This window comes from Suricata suricatta, chromosome 14 (genome assembly GCF_006229205.1).
Source record: "Suricata suricatta isolate VVHF042 chromosome 14, meerkat_22Aug2017_6uvM2_HiC, whole genome shotgun sequence".
NCBI classification, from domain to species: Eukaryota; Metazoa; Chordata; class Mammalia; order Carnivora; family Herpestidae; genus Suricata; species Suricata suricatta.
The window spans coordinates 60,402,442-60,424,337 of record NC_043713.1 but is presented as its reverse complement, the minus strand read 5'-3'; the positions used below and the strand labels follow the sequence as shown (position 1 = coordinate 60,424,337).

Sequence of the window (21,896 nt, the reverse complement as noted above, 5' to 3'; positions counted from 1 at the left end):
CCTGGCACGGAGGGAGAGAGCCCCTTACCTGTCGTTCTGGTCTGTGCGGTTCCATCAGCTTCACCACCTGTCCCTGCTGCACCAGGATGACCTGGGAGTCCCCGAGCCAGGCGACGTGCAGGGTCTTCCCCGCAATGAGTGCGCACACACCTGTGGTGCCACTCCGCAGCCGCTGAAAGGAGAGAGGGCTGAGGGTGAGCCACGTGCTGGCACTGTGGGCCCACACTTGTCCAGATTGCACGACTCCTGCAACAGCACTTAGCCAGATAAAGGATCAGCCTGCAGAAGGACCCAGGGCATGGTGAGCCTCCTAAGGGTTACGCTGCAGGACAGGAGGGCACATCCTGTGTGGTCCCGCTTACCTACAACTCTATCGTCTATTATGTCTGAAAGCAGAGTGGTTGTCCAGGAAGGGTGGGGTGACAAAGGCCAGGAAGAAATTCTTTGGGGGTGATGGGTACATCTGGCATTATAGACAACTGCTAAAAACTATCCAATTGTACACTTTATTTTTATTAAACCAGCTGTACGCTGTACATTTATAATACATGCAACTTATTGTGTGTCAATTTCATATCAATTCAGTGATCTTAAATTAATAACACACTAATTTAAATACCTGCATCAGTGAATCGTTACTTTGGGAGGTGGCCTGGAACTCCAGGGCCTTCTTCACCTCCCAGGGGTGACTGTGACCAGGAGGCCTGAGGCATGTCAGCTTTGCACTGGGCTCCCACTTTGTAGTTTTAGATGCTGTATGGTTTTCTGTTAAGATGCAAAGTCTGACTTTGCTGATTTCCGTTGATGCCTGTGCTTAGAGCATCAGATGACAGTGCACCCCCTTCCAGGTCTCCTTACAAGCCATGTCAACGGGGGCACATCCTTTAAGCCCTCTGAGCCTCAGTTTCTCCATGTCTAAAATGGACACAATTTTAGTAGCTACCTCATAGGGCTGCTAGGAGGGCCTCATGGAAGTTCTGCATTCTGCACGTAAGGTTCAGTGGGGGTTAAGTTCATGGAGGAGGGGCTGGATGCCTTCTTTCAGTAACAAGTACCTCATCCCTACAGGGCTCTAATTCCCAAAGAAAGAATATACCCAGTGGACACCAGCAGCTTGCCAAGACCCTGCCTGGGTGAGCAACGGAAGATATTAATCATGGGTTTTATTTTTTGTATTTTCCTCTTTTTAATTTTTTAAAAAATGTTTAATGTTTATTTATTTTTGAGAGAGAGACAGACAGACTGTGAGTGGGAGAGGCACAGAGAGAGAGGGAGACACCGAATTGGAGGCAGGCTCCAGGCTCAGGGCTGTAAGCACAGACCCTGACTCGGGGCTTGAACCCACAAATGATGAGTTCATGACCTGAGCCGAAGTTGGTTGCTTAACCAACTGAGCCACCCAGGTGCCTCTGTATTTTCCTTTCTTTTTAATTTTTTAAAAAATGTTTATTTTTGAGAGAGCGAGAGTGAGAGAGAGAGAGCACGCGAGTGCACATGCAAGCAGGGGAGGGGCAGAGAGAGAGACAGAGGATCTTAGGTGCGCTCTTTGCTGGCAGCACAGAGCCCTATGTGGGGCTTGAACTCATGAATCATTAGATCACAACCTGAGCCAAAGTCAGATGCTCCACAGACTGAGCCATCCAGGCGCCCCATATTTCTCATACGTTGACAAACTGGGGTACTTGCTAATCCTGGAGAGAGTGCCTGTCCCAGGACAGCCTGATTTCTAAAGGTAGGAATCACCCCAGGGGTGCAACCTTCCTGTACGAGCCAGCTGGTCTGAAGCCACATCTTCTACCATCTCCCCTTCAAGCATCAGGCTGCTTCCCCTGGCCTGGATGGCTGGAGGCTGCCCCTGCAGCCTAGAGCCCATCACGTTATTCAAACCATCCAATCGTAAACTTGCTGTGACTTGCCTGCCCTGCCTCGCTCAGGCTTTCCTGTGAGGCTACAGTAAAGGCTCCAGCCATGCTGTGCTCTCTCCCTCTGCCTCTCAACCAACCCTGGTGCTCCCCATGTGGCCCTGCATGGCGTGATGTCTCCTCTGGGCACTGTAAGTAATAAAACTCTTCTTCCAAGGCAGGTGTTTGTGCCTGTCACCTTGCCATCCCTGGTTAAAACAGAACCCTCAGCACATGTTAAAGTAGACTGCCCTTCCCTGTGAGGCCTGCACACCCACCAGCAGGCCAGGCATGCAAGACCAGATGCAGTCTTTATTTGGCTTTTATTTAAATGGAAAGCAAGTCCCCTTTCACCATAAGAATGAAGTGATATGATTGCCAGCAGAGTTTAGTGAGGACCTTTTTTTCTTTTATAATTTTTAAAAATGTTTTATTTATATTTGAGAGAGAGAGAGAGGCAGAGTGTGAGCAGGGGAGAGGCAGAATGGGGGAGACACAGAATCTGAAGCAGGCTCCAGGATCCGAGCTGTCAGCACAGAGCTCAATGTGGGGCTCAAACTCATGAACTGTGAGATCCTGACCTGAGCCGAAGCCAGACGCCCAACCCAGATACCCCTTAGTGAGGACATTCTGACACCACGAATCGCTTTGATTTCCTTCCCTCTGCAAGGACTGGGCCTCTTTGATGCTAACGGCTACTGGCCCCCAAACTGCACATGAGGCCCTACTGGTTCTCACCTCTCGCTTGGCTTTCCAGACGAACATCTCATCTGTGTGCCGGAAGGCTTCTCTGAGGGCTCCCGCAGGGTCTGTGGGCAGCTCTGGCCGGCGGGCCAGGTTGGCGTGCACATGGACAGCAGCGTACCTTGCAGCGTCCACACCCCCGTGACCATCAAACACGGCGAAGTAGGCTCGGTCCACGGGGTCCTGGTAGGGAATGCAGTGGGAGTCACTTATCTCGCCCCGACCAAGGCTGTGACCTGGCTAGAGGCTTTTGTCTGGGGATACAGGTCAGGTGCTGACTGGGGTGGGTCTGTAAGAATCAGCATGGCCTCTGCCATCAGATGGGTCAACCTGACTCAAGCACGTATGAGCTGGAAGATTTGGGAAAAGACAAATCTCTGGAGTTGGTTTCACCTTCTGTACCAAGTTGCTGGAGCATAAAATGAGGTACAATGTACCAGGCAGCTCCCAGTGCTGGGAGCAACCGTGAGTCTGGGGCAAACAAGACTCCTGGGGCCTCCCCTTATAATGGATTTGGGCAGACCATTCCCTTTCCTTAGTTCCTCAGCTGGGAAAGCAAGGTGGCCATAGTTGCTCTGGCCCAGCAGCATGGGGATGATGCCTCAGGCCTCCCAGACCCCCTGGGAAGTGCTCTGCCTCACCTAGCGCCTTGGCCTTCGGATGACAGCTGCAGTCCTCTCGCCTGCTTCAGCTCTGGCTGGCAGCTCTGCTGGGAGCCCTGGGTGCCCCCCACCCCCAGCACGAGGCCTCCTCGGCTGTTCTGCTTGGGGCCCGGGAGGTGGAGCACTGCAGGTGGAGCACTCACGGACAGGCCGAAGAGCTGGTTGAAGGCAGGAAGGCACACGTGCCGGTCCTCCATCTTGCGGCGAGTATTCCGGATGGCATGGATGGAGACTAGCCACTGCTGCTGAGGAACCCAGGCACTTATGGGCACCTGCTTCTGCCACTGGCTGCACACTTCCCAGAGCCGGTTAAAGAAACTTTGTGCCAGGCCCATGGCATCCAGCACTGATGGGTGTAACAGAGGACTGTTAGAGAAGCACCAACCTAGACCAGCTGGGCTCCACTCACTCTTCCTGCCCCGCTTCCCTGTGGTCCCTACGGCTGTGCAGACAGCTCCCACCACAGGCCTGCACGGGCCCCACCAGCCCATGACCCCCTGGGGCATTCTGGCCTAGTAATAGGCACACCAGCCTAGTCAACTATGTGTGACAGCCTGTGTCATCAGCAGTGAGCAATGTCTGCTTCGGCAATATGCACAGAAAGGAGCCTCTTATCCCACAGTGAGCAACTACACTCATGAGAGCCCACCCCAAAGAAACAGGTGGAAATGCAAAGACAATATAAGGACAAAGTACAGAATCATTTATAATTGCGCCTTAATTCAAAACTCTATATATCCAGTGACAGAATAAATTATGGTCTATTCTCTTGATAAAGAATTAAAGCTGCTATTAATCATGATTTTCGCAACTAAACATGCACTGCCACTCGGCCCAGCCACTGCAGGCCTGGGCTTCTATCCCGGAGAAGCTAAAGCTATGCTCACACAAGAACATGTGGCCCCAGTGTTCCAGCACCTGTCATAGGTGAAAACCTGGAAATGGCCCAGATGTTTTTCAGCACATGAGTGGGTAAACTTCGGGACATCATCCCATGGGATACTGCTCAGAGCAGGAAGGAAGGAAGGAGCTACTGGCATGTCACAGAAACCAAGTATGTGGAGTGAAAAAAGCCTATCTCCCAAACTTATATTCTATGATCCCATTTATAGGCATTCTTGAAATGACAAAATTATAGAAATAGAGAAGATTAATGGGTGTCAGGACTAGGGACGGGGCGCAGGGTATTAGGGTGGCCATAAAGGGTAATGTGGGATCCTCATCGGAGGAAATTCTTCTGTATCTTGGCTATGTCACGATCTTGGTCATAATATTTGAATACAGTTTTTCAAGACATTACCATTGGGGGGAACTGGAGAAAGGATGCATGGAATCCCTCTGTGTTAATTCTTTTTTTGGTAAACAATGATGGCTTAATCATTATTCTTTTTTTCTTTTTAAGTTTACTTATTTATTTTGAGAGAGAGTGTGTGTGAATAAGCACAAGCGGGGGAGGGGCAGAGAGAGAGGAAGAGAAAGGATCTTAAGCAGGCTGTGTGCAGTCAATGCAGAGCCCAATGCACAGCTTGAACCCACGAACAGTGAGATCATGACCTGAGCCAAAATCTAGAGTTGGATGCTTAACCCAGGTGATCCCCTCTGTACTATTTCTTACACCTGCATGTGAGGCTACGGTGATCTCAAAATAAACTTTAATGGAAAAAAATTACAGGGTAAAACAAAAATGGCCTTTTAGAGTGTGCGAGCACATAAAATGCTTATGTCATGATATTAATTAAGGAAATCAGAAAAAGAGAACAGGAAATCCCACATACAGTTTGATTGCAAGGACATGAAAAAGCCTTTGGCCGCTTGGACCCGGAAAAGAAAACCAGGAAAGGTACACAATCAAAACGTCAGCAGTGGGGGTCTGCAGGTAGTAATTCTGCTGGTGAGGTTCTTTTCTTAAGAATACTTTTTTAGAGCTTTCTCAATTTTCCATGACAAGTGTCAGCCCTAGTAATTGTTTCAAAGTATGCCCGTAAATTCATGGATGTTTTGATTGGGAGCCTGGTTTCCTTTCCCTTGAGTGTGGGCCTTAGTGACCTCCTCCTAGTAAACAGAATGAAATGCAAGTGATCAGGACAGCTCTCTAAGAGGCACTGTGGCTCCCACCTTGCATGCTCTCCCTCTCCCTGTCTGTCTTGGTCTCTCTCTCTCCATGCCCCTGGTGAATCACTGGCCTAAGGGAAGCCAGCTGTCATACTGTGAGGATGCTCAAGTTGCCCTGGGGAGGGTCCACATGGGGAGGAACTGAGGCCTCCTACCAACAGCCAAGTGACTGAACCACCTCGGAAATGGAACTTCCGCCCCTGCTGGCGGTAAGCTCATGACCACGATCTCCCGAGAGACCCTGGGCCATAACCACCAGCTCGGCTGCTCCCAAATTCCAGACCCACATTAAGTCACTAAATTTCCGGAGAATTTCTTATGCAGCAACAGGTAACAGCTTCTACAACATGAATTAAGAAAAGGGGAGGGGCGCTCAGTGGCTCAGTTGGTTGGGTGCCCGACTTGGTTCAGGTCATGATCTCACGGTTCGTGGTCTCGTGCCCCACTCACAGTGCAGAACCTGCCTGGGATTCTATCTCTCTGCCCCTCCTGCTATCTCCCTCAAAATAAATAGATCAACATTTAAAAAAATCCTATCAAAACCTGTTTTCTAAAGAAAAGATTAACAAGGAACAGGTCCCAAAGAAACCTCAGGTGACGTGCCTCATTTCCACACCTAAAGCCCTCCTGGGACTCCTGCCGGCCCAGGTACACACAGCAGGTACAGGTGAGTCAGGGCTGGTCACCTCGGAGGGGGGTTCAAGGGCAGACCCTGAGTGGTGTCGCAGGTCACACGTGAAGGACTTGGGGGGTTGGAGAAGAAGAGCTCCTGCCCAAAGGCAGTGCCTGCAGAAGAAAATGAGAGAGGCAGAGACAAGGGGCCAGAGAGGGTCTGTGAACACAAGAGGCTATGGGAAGACACATCTGAAGGAATCCATGCATCAAGGTGGGGGTGTCTAGAACTGGTCATTGCCACCATGCCCAGGACACAAAGGTCATTCAGGTGTTTGGCAAGAAGTGGGAGACCGGCAGGGCTGGCCTGAGGAGCTGTGGGTACAGGAAGGTTCAGCTCAGGGAAGACAGGTCCCCATGCATTTGGCCCAGTGAATCCCCTGCCAACAAGTCAGAGCCGTCGCCTAGCTGGACTGCACAGTGCCGCCTCCCCAGTCTCCTCCTCCTCTCCTGGGCAGATTGCTGTGCTCAATGACCACCTGGGCTGCTGGGCTCCTTTCCTCCCCCTCGGGGCTCTGCTTTAATTAGGCCTGAGATGCCCAGGGAGATACAGGGCACTGTGTACCCTCTTGCTTTAGGTTATGCTATCATTTCCACCAACGTGTTTGAACTTGAGTCTCGGCTTAAGCAAAGGCAGTAACCACTGACAATGATAAGCAGTGGATAAGCGATGGGAGGACCAGCCGGCTCACAGACTCCTGATGTGGATGGCAGGAGATGTCTGCTTGTCTGGCCGTGGGCCTCCTCCGGGCACCCACAGGACCTGCTCACTGGGGAGGGCCTGGCTGGTGTTCCCACCCAGCTACACAGAGGTCTTAGTCACATCTCTGTCCTCGAGAAGTGGTGCTTATAACACCTGCCATGATGCTAATTTTGCACGAACGGCTTCCGAGATGATAGACTTTACTATATTCTGCTCCAGTGACAGGGGCAGCTGATCAAGGCCACAGGCCCAGGCCTGCATGAAGGGCGGGGGCAGGCTGTGATTTCCTCCCCCCACCCCGGGGCCCCTCCCTCCCTTCTTCTCTGGCCTGCGGAACTGCAAGGTATGGGGTTCTTGGGGTGTCAGACACCGCCTGGGGCCTTCCTGCCAGCAGGTGGTGCTGGTCTCCCACCAGGACGCTTGGGTGGGGCACTCCCTTTGTGGGGCTGCAAGCCTGCAGGCTTTGCAGAGGACCATGGCTGCCTGTGCCTGTGGGCCTCGGTTGCTTGCACCTCCCAGGCAGGAATTAGAGGCCGTGCTGGGCTGGAACGTGGGCAAGGAGCCAGGGAAAAGGCAGGGCCCAAGGCTGAAGAGGGCTCGGCACCTGCTGAAGTGAGAGGCTGCATGGTTTTTCTACCCGCCCCCCCCCCCGCCCCGTGGTTTGCCCTCAATGCTGGCGCTAATGCTAAGCTTAACTTAACACAGGTAATAAATATGTGACATGATGGGAGTATTTACATGCAGTATATTAATAGTAATTAACATATGTAATTATTATATAATGAACATAATATTAACGTATTAATAAATCATACAGTAGCCCCTCCCATCTGCTTGCCTCCCACTGTTTCAGGTACAGGCAGTCAACTGTGGTCTGAAAGATGATCCTCTTCCCAGCCTATCGTCAGAAGGTCATTAGTAACCTAATGCTACCCTGTAATGCCGCGTCACTCACCTACCTCATCTCATCACGCAGGCATTTTATTATCTCACACCAACACCAAGAAGGTGAGTACAGTACAATAAGACGTTCAGAGAGAGAATACACTCCTACGACTTTCATGACAGTATATCGTTATAGCTGTTCTATTTGAGCATCAGCTGTGAGCATCTCTTACTGTGCTTAGTTTATAAGTTAAAGTTTATCATAGGCATGTGTGTATAGGAAAAAATGCACAATGTATAGGGTTCAGTACTGTCTGTGGTTTCAGGCATCGCCTGGCCATCTTGGAACGTATCCCCCTCGGCAGGGGTGGGGTGTGGGGGGGTGTCTACTGTGTTAGGAAAGTGAAAGAAAGACATGCAGAGGAAGAGCCCTAACTTTTTATGATGAGGCTCACTGCCCCTTTCTGGGTTCCTCCGGCTGTGTGGAGTAGCTTGGGGAGAGGAGGCGGACAGACAAGCCCCGCCAGCCCCTCCCCAAGCCAGCTCTCCGACACTGCAGTCTCCACCTGAGTTGGATCAGCCCGGCTCTGACATTTTCTACCAGCTGGGCCCTGAGGCCACTCCCAGGAACCACTCACATGTCACCTTCCGGACTCCCACACCACCCTGCGGCAATGTCAGCTGAGGCACAAGAGCAAGTGGGTGGCTGAGTTACCACCTCAGTCTCCTCCCGTGGAAAACGGGAAAAGCATTATTCATTTCCTGGGCTGTTCTGAAGCCCAGCTGCCCTCCCTCTGCTGCCCTCGTGGGGGTGTGTTTTCTCAGCACCTTCATTCTGCCACACTGTCATGAGTACACGTGGCCCCCAGCCACCCCTCCAGCAGCAAAATGGGAAAGGCCATGGAGCCCAGGTGAGCCTTGACATCTCCCAAACTGGCACTCCCCTGCAGCCTGTCCCTTGTCTGGCTGGTGAGTCTATCCCCTGCTAAGCCTCCAGCCAGACTAGGAAGAGAACTCACAGGTCAGAGGGGCCTTCTCTTCCTCGTTGTCCTCCTCTTCCGCCTCCTCCTCCTCCTCCTCTTCCTCCTGTCTGGGCAATTTCCTGAATTCAGAAAGGTCTGTCTGCAGCAGCTGGGAAACCGCTTCATGGGCCAGAGATGAAGCCAGTGGTGGGGGAGCATTCCTGGGGACAAAAACAAGAAGTGAAGTGGGGCTGGCTGATACCCCAGGGTCTACCCAAATGTTCCAGATTCAAGACCTCCTTTCTCCTCCATGGGGGAGGGGAAGGGAGGGGGGCTGCCAGAGATCATGATGACCGCTCCCACCACAAGGTGCAGCCGCAAGGAGGTCAGCCTCTGGGCCTCTGGGAGCTGGATGGGACATCCGCCCAATGCCGTTCACCAGGCCCCGAACTATACCAAACGTGGGAAGGGCTGGTGAGGAAGAGATATGTCTGTTGGCCCCTGTGACTGGGCTGGACAACTGCCCAATATCGAGCCTGTGGACAGCTCCTGGTCACCAATACCACCTGGGGACCTCGAGGGTTTCAAGAGTCTTATGAATTGAATTATGTCCCCTGAAATTCTTATGTTGAAGTCGAACTACCAGTGCCTCAGAATGTGAGCTTATTTAGAAACGGATGCAATAAGGTCATACTGGAGTAGGGTGGGTCCCCAATCCAGCAACACGGGAAATTCAGACACAGACACACACGGGGAGAACTCTATGTGGAGACGAAGGCAGAGGCCAGGGTGATGAGACAGAAATCACTGGAAGGAACCAGCCCTGCCGATACCCTGATCTTGGATTTCCAGCCTCCAGAACTCAGTCTGTGGTGCTTCCCATACCATGTCGATGGAAAGCCTTCCATGGCTCCCCCACACATAGGGGTCAATCCCCTTGGTGCCTTTTTATCTCTAGATGCATCCTGACCCCAGAATTTGCCTCCCCACCTGTGGGAGCCCTTCATCGGCCAGAGGACGTGTATCATCCTTGTCTATCCCTGAGGGCTGGGGGGCAACACCCAGGGTGGCCAGCAGTTCTTCGCTGGGCAGATGCAACTGGCTTTCCTCTGAAGGCAACCACTTCCCAACAGCCAGGCAGATGGGCCTCATCTCTCTAGGGGCTGGGTGTCCACGGTGTGTCTATTGATGGTCTTAGGAATCTACTGGGACGAATTTGTGATTTAAAATGAGAGCGTGACTCAGGGGAGAAGCCTCTGGAACTGCATTTGAAAAACAACCAGCCAAGACATGAGAAATGAGTTCCTCTGCCATTTGGGGATTTCCTGCTAACTACTGGTTTTCCTTGTTCACAGCAGGGAGAAGGGGCCCTGCTCCTGGGGAGGTGGTGCCGTGACTTCCTGTAGGACTGCAGAGGCCACCAGGGTCAGGGAAGCAGCTTCCGGCCCTGGGGACTCAGACAATGCTTGGCCTCAGGCCACAGGGCTCACTTCCTGGATGTGCTGTCCACCCCTCCTTCAGAGGTCCCCCGCCCTTGCACCCTCCAGGCGCTGCAGCAGTCAGGGCTCCTAAAGATTCCAGAAGATGCTACAATGAACAGAAGGTGTGTGCAGGGCCCAGGTACCTGAGATACGCTCTAGTCCCACCTGCCTACCTCAGGATTTTCAAGTTTGCAGTCTAGTAGCAAAGACAGAAATGTAGATGAATAATTATAGTGTAAGGTACGAACTGCTGGGAGACCTGAGATAGGAGACAAAACAGCTAATAAGGGAGAAGACAGGATGTAAATCATTGCACCCTTGAACTCAGTGATCTGACTTCCTAACAGTGTCACGAATGACACCATTTACAATCTGGAAAAATGCCATGCGCCACTATGCTTGGGGCCCCTTACACCCAAGGGCCTGTGTGCCCCCCACAGGGACAGGAAACAGACAGACAGGAGCCCTCCAGGAAGCTGCCAGGAACATGCTCCTGACAGATGTGGTGTAGACAACATGTGACCACTCATATGAATATTGTGTCTACACAGGAAAGAAATACTAGAAAAGTATGAAAATAACTGAAAAGAAATCCATTATGATGACTGGAAAATACATGATTTACAATATTATGTTTTTGTTTTAAGTAGGCTTTGCAGAGCCCAATTCGGGGCTTGGACTCACAACCCTGAGAGCAAGGCCTGAGCTGAGATCAAGAGGTAGATGCTTAACTGACTGAGCCACCCTCGTGCCCCCACAATATTATATTTTAAAGGTGTTTTCAGGGGTGCCTGGGTGGCTCAGTCGGTTGAGTGTCCGACTTTGGCTCAGGTCATAATCTCACTGTTTGTGGGTTCGAGGCCCGCGTCAGGCTCTGTGCTGACCGCTAGCTCAGAGCCTGGGGTCTGCTTCAGATTCTGTGTCTCTTTCTCTCTCTGCCCCTCCCCTGTTCATGCTCTGTCTCTCTCTCTCAAAAATAAATGAAAAATGTAAAAAAAAATTTTAAGGCGTTTTAAGATGGATTTGTTAGGGGGCTTACAGGGACCATGACCCTTGGCCTCTACACCATGGCTAATGGTCTCAGGCCTGCTCCAGCATCCTGCTAATTAACAGGGTGCCTGTTCAACACCTGAGCCCAGGGCCTGCTACCAGGGCCTCATGGGGCCCCACGTCACCTCAAGCAAGTCCTGCTTTTCTCCTACATGTAGCCTGAGACACATGCCCTCCAACACAACGAAAACTCCCTCACCCCCATGGCCCTGCACCCCAAAGACCCCTCCAACTGACCCCTGACTTCTCCAGCTCAGGCCCCTCCCTGGACAGGAGGGCTGGTCACTTGCTCCTGCCACTGCCTGGCTGCTAGCCTCTTCCTCAACCCCTTCCATCCCCATCGCCATGGAGCAAAACCGGCCCCACCTTCTGGGATCCCGCCCCTCTGGGCCTGTGTCTCCTCTGTGCCCTTCCCTCCCCTCCCCCACCTGGCGCAGACTGACTGCTCACACTGGGTAGCTCGTCCCTCTTCTGACTCTGAGCCACGAGCCTAGGACTCTCCCGCCTCCCCTCCGCCCTCTAGGTCACTTCCTTTTTACTCTTGTGGCCATATCATCATCCCTGGCATGGGAGGCACTGTGCTGTGTGCTCTTGCTCTCCCTAGGCTCTGCGCTCTCATGCACGGGCAGCTGGGGTACCAATCCTCCTCGGTCTGCATTTCCTCTCGCAGCCCCTAAGCCCTCACAGAAGTCCCAGGGGCTACTGTGGGGACAGTCCCTGTGGCCCTGGGACCTGAGGGAGGCAGAGCCCTGGGAGCCCTCCTCTCTCCTGGCCAGCATCTAGCAACTCTGGCCTACTAGGTTGCACCGACTGGCTTTATGCCACCTGCCTCAAAAATAGCTCCTCACTGGGGCGCCTGGGTGGTTCAGTTGGTTAAGCGTCCAGCTTCGGCTCAGGTCATGATCTCACGGTTCGTGGGTTCGAGCCCCGCATCAGGCTCTGTGCCTCTCTCTGCCCCTCCCCTGCTTGCTCTCTGCCTCTCTCTCTCAAAATAAAATAAAGACATTAAAAAAAAACTATTTAAAATAGTTCCTCACAGCAGAACAGAACGAGCCAGTAACACCCTTTGCACATGCCACACCCTAAAGGGACATGGTCACTGGGCATGTCCTCCTGAGCTCTGTGGGGCTGCGGGGCGGTCAGGGTAGACACGGGCCAGCTCACACTGACCTTCATGCTCAGTGACTCGGGCTAGTCGTGGACTCAGCCGGATCCTACCAAGCAGGCCCTCGAGGCAGGGTGTGTGTGCAGGGACAGAGCTGACCTGCCACAAAGGAAGTGTGCTTGGGGACACTAAGACACCAGTATGCTGAGGCCGGGTGTGTCCCAACTTTAGGGGAGACACACTGACTAGGGATTGTGGGCCCAGCCCCTGGGGAGGGAGGAGGTTCACACATGCTGCATGGCCTACTACCTCCTCCTATCTGTTTCTCTCCTCAAATCTGCTAAGCTTGCTGTGTCTCACCTCCACGCCTCAGCTGCGCCTGTGAAGAGCAGAAAACACAACCTGGTCATTGTGGCCATGGGCAAAGTGGCAGGCACGTGGCCTGGCTCTTGCCCACCCCGAGGCCTCAGCCAGCCTCTTAACCCACCTGGCCTCTACCTCCCCATCTGTGAAATGGGACAGAAATAAAATCTACTGCACCAGTCATGGGTTGAACTGTGTCCCCACCTCCCCCAAAAGATCCATTGAAGTCCTAACCTGCAGTGGCTCAGAATGTTACCAAATGGATTCAGGGACTCTGCAGGCATAAGATGAGGTCACTCTGGAGCAGGGTGGGCCCTAAATCTAATAGGACCAGTGTCCTTATGAGAAGAGACCCAGGCAGGGAGAGAATGCCACATGAAGACAGACGCATGAGGGGATGCCACGTCACGATGAAGGCCAGGCTATAGCGATACACCTACAGGCCAAACAACACGAAGGCCTGCTGGCAAGACCAGAAGCTATGAGAAAGGCCTGGAACCAATTTTCCATGCCTTTGTTTGAGAGCACCACCCTGCCGACACCTTGATCTCTGGCTTCTGGCCTCCACAACCATAAGACAATACACTTCGGTTGTTCTGAGCCACTCAGCCTGTGAGAGTTTGTGACGACAGCCCTGGGAAGGCAATGCAGCACAATATGGAGATGGAAGAGGAGGCAGGGTGAGTGGTGTGAGTGGCAGCTGAGGTCAAGTTCAATACGTGGCACATGTCAAGCCCTTTGCTCCTATCTCGTGTGCTCCCCTCCTGGCCAGTACACCCCTTACCTGTTGCTCAGGAAGCCCATTGCCAGCTCGGCCAGCTCACCCTCCACCTCTTCCTGGCTCAGCACTGTCGCTGGGACCTTCCATGGCAAAGGGCTCTCTAGGCTCAGTGGGGCTGGGAAGTCGCTGAGGAAGGCATCCAGGAAGCCTGGGATCTCCTCTGCCACCAGGCTGCTCTGCTGTGGGTCTCCGGAGGCCATGTCCACAGCATCCCGGGGGGGCTCTGCCGGGGTTTCAGGCGATCTGCACTCTGAGGAGAGACGTGAGGCTCAGCAAACACAGTACCTGCTCTTGTGCCGAGCGTGTGGTGCCTTGCTTTCTCTCTCACCTCCAAACATCATGCAGCAGGTACTACACCAAGCCCAGGGCTTCCAGGCAGAAGGGCAGGGCTAATGGCTTCACACAGAGCTCAGGGCACCCATGCAAGTGTAAGCAATGACCCTGGTCAGTGTCCTGACATGGGTCCAAGAGGGGATACTTGGGAGCCCAAGAGAAATGGCTTTGGGAGACAGAGCTAAGATCAGAGGCCACAGGGGTGTCCTGAATGAGAAGGGACAGAGAAGGAAGGCGTGTTCCCAACGGAGGATGGCATGGCCAAGGGCAGGCAGGAGAGGGACTCTGGGCCCAGGCAGCTGAGTCAGGAAAACCTAACAGGTAAAGGGGTTCAACTTGACCCTGGGACCTCAGCAGCCAGAAGGTGAGGAAGTAATGCCATCAGGTCTGTGAGCCTGAAGGAGAGAAGGGACATCTGTCGGGGGAAGAAAAAGAAGAGTCTGGATGGTGCCAGGGCCCGTGCTGGCTGTTTTGGACATGGACAAGAAGGAGAGTAGGAAGGGGTCCCAGAGGCTGCAGGGCACCCCGGGGGCATGGACAGGAGAGAAGCCAGGAAAGTTGGGGACATCTGTGATGTGTTTTTTTCCAACAGGAGCAATCCTGGGCCTCCTAAGCCCTGGCTGAAAAAGAGGCACCAGGGACAGCCCAGGCCACTGACCCCATTGCCCTGGGCACTGGCTCCCACCTGTCAGGCTCTTTCTCCCTCATCCTCAGGAAGGCCGAGGGCTTACTAGCTGCCAGGTCATAACAACCCTGGGAGCCAGGATGAGCCCCCATGTCACAGAAGGGAACATTTAGGCTTGGAGAGGGGCAGCCCTTTGACAATGGATGATAGTCCAATGGTGACACTCATCACCACCCTGCCCAGCTCTTCTTCCACAAGGGCCTCACTCACCCATGGCTCCCACCCTTCTGTCCTTCCCCAAGTGGGCTTCCAACTCCTCTCCCCCAGCTCAGGATCTTCATGCACTGCCAGCCCACCCTCTTCCCTTACCCCGCCCCCCTGGGCTCCTGCATGGCCCACCTGGGCTCCTGCCTCTCATGTTCAGCCCTCCAGACCCAAGTGGTTCCAGAGCCCATCCTCTGGCATACACCCTCCCTTGTTCGCTCTGAAGGCCCCACTTCCTACCCCACACCCAAGTGTCCACACCCCGGCCATCGAGCACAGGCGCCTGATCTCCCAGTTCATGAGTTCAAGCCCTACACGAGGTCCTGAACTGATAGTGCAGTTCCTACGTGGGATTCTTGGTGTCTCTCTCTGCCCCTCCTCTGCTCTCTATTTCTCTCAAACTAAATAAACTTAAAAAAACACACACACACAAGAGCACAGGGTGAAAAGGAGAGGGAAAGTTCAATGTCTAATATATGAGGGACTTGGCGGGACATAGGAGGTAAACAAATAAACAAACAAAAAACAACAACAGAAAACCTCTCTCGAGACCTGTCAAAAGTTGACTTTTTATTGAAAATTTCTTTTATGATTTTTTATTTATTTTTGAGAGACAGAGAGAGACAGCGCGAGCAGGGGAGGGTCAGAGAAAGAGGGAGACAAAGAATCCGAAGCAGGCTTTAGGCTCTGAGTTCGCTGTCAGCACAGAGCCTGACGCGGGGCTCGAACCCACAAACAGTGAGATCATGACCTGAGCCAAAGCCGGACACTTAACCGACTGAGCCACCCAGGCACCCCAGTTGATTTTTTAAAGCAGGCACAGAAATAATACAGAAATGAGGGCACTTATGATGGAAGGTTATGGGGACAGACTTAAAATCATTGCCATCCTTCACGGTTACTTTTAAGTAGCTGTATATATAATGTAGCCCAGGGTTACAAACAGGGAACAGTTTAAAAAAAAGAGGGGGGTCAAACAGAGAAGCAGAAATCAGGACAAGAGCAGATCGGACAACTGTATTTACAACAACCACAAGGGTGAGACTTTGTGAACTGGGGAGATCAGGAAGGGCTGGGAGCCTTGGGGGAGGGGGTGGTGAGGGTCAAGTGGGGAGAAGGCAGGCTGGCCTAGCTGCAGAGCACAGAGAACCAATTCGGAGAAAAACAAGAAGATGGTGTGAATTTCCCAGCAGGCTCTGACACCCTCCAGCAGAGAAAGAGGCCAAGCCACCTCTTCTGCTTTTGAACAGCTCTGGCCTGTTGCTTAGGGGAGAGAAATGTGAGTAATGCAGCGCTGCCCTCTAGCAACAGCCTGCAGCCCGGGGGCTGGAAATGCCTTCTGGCTCCCTGCAATTCTGAGCCCAGAAACAATACTCTTCCAGGCATTGAAATCTTAGGCTGCACAAAGGGAGCTCCTCTACAGTGTACGATTAAGACCAAAATGAGAGGAGGGCTTGCTCACTAACCTCCCCAAAATGCACAGAAGGGCCTGAATTTGAGAAACCCTGGCCTCCCAATGCAAATAAAGCACAGAATTCAAGACCCTTCATCTGCTCAAAGTTTAGAATGCAGGGACCTCCTTGGGTTGCTGTTTTCTGTGCCTGGAGCCCCCTCCCCCAGAGCCATTCCCTTTTCCTGGGGGTTGGTGGCCCCTCCTCTGTCTCTCCCCTGTGCCCACTGCCTCAAGCCCAGGAGATCTGCCCAGGCCTGGATGGAGGCCTGTCACAGGGCTGCTGAGTGGGATCGGGGGAGGAGGGGTGAGTGGGGGCAGGCAGCACGGGCGTGACAGTGCTTGTGTGCCTGCCTGGCCTGTGTCTGCCAGGGTGTGGGCTGGCTTACTCCCAGGGCCTGCGCCAGCTGCCCTCCTTTGCTAGACAGGCAAGTGGCCCAGAGCCATCCTCCCTGCTGGGGACCAACCAGGCTTGTCTCCGTATCACCTGGCTGAGGCGAGGGGCCAGAAGAGGAACCAGGACATGGCTTTCCTTCCCTGGGGCCCAGCTGGGGGAAAAGTCAAGAGTGATTTCCTTCCTTGTCTTTCTTTTTTTCAACAAACTCCAAATCTGTGATGTCTGCTGTACAGATCTAAGCAAAAACAGAGCCTGGGGCCAAGAGATAAAGGCATGAAGAGGGCAGGAGGGAGAGATTCCAAATGCAAAGGGGGCCCCAGAGACCGCCCCAGTGCCAGGAGGGGCAGGGGACCCTGTCGTGGCCCTAAGCTCTCGCAGGACCACCCGATGGGGACAGAGTCTCAGCAACCAGCTGGCAGGCGGTGAGACATGAGCCACAGCGAGCGCTGGTGCGGGGCTCTGGGGGGGAGGGGGTGGTGCATAGAGTCTGTGCAAGTGATCAAGGCCCAGGGGTGGGTGTGGGAAGGACACTGGGCTACCAGCCCTCTTGTCACCTGCCTCAACTAGACTGGCCAAACCCAGCCTGTGGCCGGGTCCTCTGGGCTCTGGGAATGATGCTGCTTATCAGCCGGCGGCCACAGTGGCCGGAATAACCGTGCCACCAGCCAACATCTGCCAGGGGCCCATGGCGGCCGGCCACAATGGCAGTCTTCCTGCATCTTCTCTTTCACCTCCCAACAACCCGTTATCATTAACCCCCCTTTCCAGGTGGGGGCTGCAGCAAAAAAACCAAGTGAGTTGTTGGGAGTCCCTCAGTGGTCTGTGGAGCCTAGCTCCTAATTGCAGCAGAAACCCTGCCCACCCTTCATTGGTCACCAGCCTGGAGATTCAGTCCCTCTTGGCTTCCCTTCTTTCTTTCATTTCTATGCCCATCACCCTAGCCTAGCCCCTCACCTCGGAGCTCCTGTGCCTTGCCTCATGGCATATCTTTTGCCCTCCCCAGACGTCTCTGATCCAAGCTCTGCTGAAATTGTCTTCCATGTACTAGACTCCAAAAAAAAAAATACTTATTTTCCTCTAGTTTATCTGTTTTGACTCATAAGCTCAACTAACGCATATGCGTACAATTGCGGTTTTCTAGATCGTGCGGACAAAATACTTGAGAGTCCTGCCTGACTTCAGGACGTAGGAGTAACACAAAAAATAGCAACCCCTAAGAACGGAAACTGCATCATTGCTACAAAAGTATTGCCTTCATCATTAAAAACTTTTCCATAAAGGGAGAACCTAAGTAATTGTGGGGAAGAATATGGTGTCCATTTTTCAGATCTTTTTCCTACACATGTAACATTTTTCTCCTTAAAAATTGTGGTAAGATATACATGACCGACAGTTTACCATTCTGCTTCCATTGTTAGGTCTACAGTTCTATGACATTAAGTACATTCACACTACTGTGCAATCACCACGTTTTACAGGCATTACTTTCTCTATACTGAGCTTCCTGAAGCCAGGAAGCCCACCCCTGTCCTCTTGGGCATTACCATGGCCCTTGGTGCATGGCACCTGGCACCTGGCAAGTGTGATGGCAGAGGGAAGATGCTGGCTGCCTTCCGCCACTGCCAGTGGGTGGTGTGAGCTGAGATAAGCAGCCTGAAGCCTGGCACCTTCACGCAGGAAGTTAAGATATTCTTTGGAGAACAGTGATCAGCAGAGAAAGGTTTTAAAGACAGGGTTGGCCTTAGGCAATATCTCAAAAGGAATTCTACAAATGAACTTGTATAGAGGTTTGCAGCTTTCAAAGTGGTATTCAGAGTGATATTTGTTTTGTTACCTCTTGCACAACAAGGCTGGGAAACACAACTGTCAGGCCACATTGCAGATGAAGAAATAGGCTTGGGGAGGGTAACAATCTGCCTAAGGTCATGCATGGAGGAAATGGCAAAGCCAGACTCACACAAAGCCTTCTGATGCCTTTTGTCACTTTCAGCTCAGTTGTAGGAAGAAAAGGGTGAGATTTGACAATAGGCCAGATATAGGCATGAAGGCCAGAAGCGAGCTGGGGATGACCTCAGAGGTTTGGTCCTACATTCTATCTCCAATGGTGGGAGTACAGCTTGGCCCACAGAACTTGTGCCAGGAAGTACCATGAGGATGTGTGTCCTGCGGGGTGGAAGGCTGTGGGGGAGGACTCCATCACCATCAGCTAGTCCTCACTATGTGTTAGGCCCTGCATTAAAATCTCTACAGGCAGGTGCCATTTCTCCCTATTGCACAGAGGTTAGGAGGCTTGACTGAGGTCACAGAGCTACCAGTGGTGGGGGAGTCTATCACCTCCCTGCCTGAGATTTCGATTTCACACTCCTAGGGCTAAACCTGCAGCAGCCCAAGGATTCCTTTTAAGTAAAACACTCTAAATACACAGGAGGAGGGCCATGGGTGGGGGCAGGCCATAGGGTAGGGGCACGTGGGCAGAAATGTGCAGGGACTGGTCAGTAGGGGCCAGGACAGTGGGCCCAGGCCAGATGCTCCTAGGAATGGGAGCTCAGCCCAGGGCATATGGGGGGCACGTCACTCCTCAGCACCCATTCCTCAGTTCCCACCTGGTCTTCGGCTCAGCCACACCCCCGCCGGCCCAATGGCCCCCCAGTTTTGCATCCTTGGCTCCCTAGCCCTCCAATTCTCTGCCTCGGGTTCCTCAGGTCCCCAAGTGTTCCCTCCGCTCTTCAGCTCCCCTACTTGGCTCCTGAAATCCTTGGGTCTTCCCATCTCGGCCTCCTTGCCTCCCCAGCCCCCTTTATTCCGCACCCTCCGGTTCCTCAGCGCTTCGTTTAACCCTTATATGCCTCAGGTCCCCACCTGAGCCTCAGCCCAGTGCGGTCGGCCTCCCAGTCCCACGCCCTCGGGCTCTTCACCCCCAGACCCCAAGGGCCTCACCTGCTACTCCGCCACTCCGGACCCCGCGAGCCGCTGCTAGCCGGCCCCGCCCACTTCCCGTCCTCCGCCGCCGCCGGGTCTGCGCAGACGCAGTCGGGCCCGGGCGGGCGCGGTCGGGTCTCTGCTGCTCCCTGGTGGCCTCCGGTCCTTTCATTACAAGCGAAGAGCGGCGCTGCACCCAAAGGGTCGCGCGGACGGGCGGCCCCCATCCTGGGTTCTGGAGCAAAAACGCTCACTAGCGAATTGTTTCACTTCTCGAACCTTGGGTTGTTGGGTAGACGGGGGAAAGCAACCACTACGTCACAGCGCCCAGACATTAAGCAACCCGTGCTGTCAGCAGCCGGTGAGTGGCAGAGCTGGGAAGCCGACCCAGACTGCCCCAGGGTCCGCGGACCACCAGGCAAGGAGGCACTGTGTCTGGGCCCCAGCATACTTTTAGCGGTTGTGTTAGTTTCTTATTGCTGCTATGACAATTACCACAAACTTACACAAAGTTATTTATTTACAACTCTGAAGATCGGAAGTCCGCAGAGCTCTCAACGGGTTAAGTGTCGGCAGCGTGTGAGCCTGAATTCCTGGGCGCTCTAGTGGGGAATCCTTTCTCTAGACTTGGGGATTCTAAAGACTGCGCATTCCTTGGCTGGTAGCCTCTTCCATCATCAAAGGCAGGAACATTAGGACGAGCCCTCACGCTGCCACCTCTCCAATTGCCTCCTCCGATTCCCTGTTCCATTTTAAAAGATCCTATGATGACTTTGGGCTGCCCAAATGATACATGGATAATCTCCCTATTTTATTTTTAATGTTTTATTAATTTCTTAGAGAGAGAGAGAGCGCGAGAGAGAGCGAGCAGGAGAGGGAGACACAGAATCCGAAGCAGACTCCAGGCTCTGAGCTAGCTGTCAGCACAGAGCCCCATGCGGGGCTCGAGATCATGACCTGAGCTGGAGTCCGACACTTAACCCACTGAGCCACCCAGGCGCCCCTATTTTATTTTACTTTTAATTATTTTTAACGTTTATTCATTTGGGGGAGATAGAGAAAGACCATGAGTAGGGGAAGGGCAGAGAGAGAGGGAGACAGAATCCTAAGCAAGCTCCAGGTTCTGAGCTGTCAGCACAGAGCTTGACACAGGGCTTCAACTTGAGAACCGTGAGATCATGACTTGAACTGAAGTTTGATGCTTAGCCACTCAGGCGCCCCTCCCTATTTTAAAGCTAGATGATGTGAAACCTACATTCTGTCTGCAACCCTGATTGTCCTCTGCCATGTAATCTAATATCAACACAGGCTCCAGGTATGAAAAGAAAACATGGACATCTTTGGGGGTGGGGCATTTTTCTGCTACCATAGAGGTCATGAAAATGGTTTTTTTTTAAGCTAGAATAAATGAACTTTTAGATCAAAGAAAATGTGTTTTGTTTTGTTTTTTGATAGAGATAGACAGATCATGAGCAGGTGAGGGGCAGAGAGAGGAGGAGACACAATCGGAAGCAGGCTCCAGGCTCCGAGCTGTCAGCACAGAGCCCAATATGGGGCTTGAACCCACAAACCATGAGATCATGACCTGAGCCAAAGTCGGACTCTTAACTGACTGAGCCACCCAGGCACCCCTCAAAGAAAATGTTTTAATATATAATATTAATGTATTTATCCTTATATCAATGCATTTGTAAAGTATAATTTAAAATTTTTTATGGAGGAAGGATTTTCACAAGTCATACTGCAGCCCTGCCTTTTTGATTTTCTGGTCCACATACAGGCCTGTATCCTTCCCAGGGTTTCTGGATGCTTCACTAACAGAAAGGGTTCAGCAAAGCAAGGAAACTTGGACAACTAGCAGTTGGCTGATATGAAAGGAAATCATTTTGGGTGGGGATCAGTCTGGAAGGCAGGTGTTTAGATAGAGAAAGCAGGGTGAGAGAGGGGCACTGGCCCATCCCATTCTCCTACTTAGATCCCTTAACCCGCTGTTAGTGTGGTGCCCCCAAGAAGGCTTGAGGTTACTTCTTACAACTTATGACCTTAGACATGTTCCTCAGCTCAACTGAGCCTGTTTCCTTACCAGAAAAATGGGGACTATAACAACATAGCAACCATGTCATCTCTTGGGGTCGTTGTGAGTTGTGAAACCCTGAATCAGTGTTTCTCATAGTGTGTCCAGACCACTGACATCAGAATGACTGTGGGGTGAAGTTTGGGAACCATGGCACAGGTGAAGTGGTGCATGGGCTAGGACCCCCTACACTGTGAAGTGGGGTGCCTGTGAAAGCTGCTATACCTGCAATCCTCTTCAGCTGGGGCCCACATTACACTCTTCAGAGCACTGGTTCTATTCAAGGTCAGTGGCTTAGAAATGACACCAAAGTGAGCCACTGCCACTGGCGAGGAGCTGGCCCCATGGGGCACTAGACCAAGGCATTGCCTGTGAGATTACTCGTGCCCTGTGGCTTCTGTCCACCTCTCCCT

General features: G+C 52.7%; 1 protein-coding gene across 1 annotated transcript in view; it reads right to left on the bottom strand.

Moving 5' to 3' along the window:
• PPM1F (protein phosphatase, Mg2+/Mn2+ dependent 1F) overlaps positions 1-19,516 on the bottom strand; it is a 28,542-nt gene extending 9,026 nt beyond the window's left edge. Inside the window, exons 1-6 of the mRNA XM_029922083.1 lie at positions 19,428-19,516; positions 13,425-13,671; positions 8,699-8,862; positions 3,451-3,653; positions 2,640-2,828; positions 29-172 (exon numbers count right to left, since the gene is read on the bottom strand). Coding sequence (XP_029777943.1) covers positions 29-172; positions 2,640-2,828; positions 3,451-3,653; positions 8,699-8,862; positions 13,425-13,621 — 897 coding nt within the window. The 5' untranslated portion in view covers positions 13,622-13,671; positions 19,428-19,516. The remainder of the gene's footprint in view (positions 1-28; positions 173-2,639; positions 2,829-3,450; positions 3,654-8,698; positions 8,863-13,424; positions 13,672-19,427) is intronic.
• Between the last annotated feature and the right edge of the window lie 2,380 nt (positions 19,517-21,896).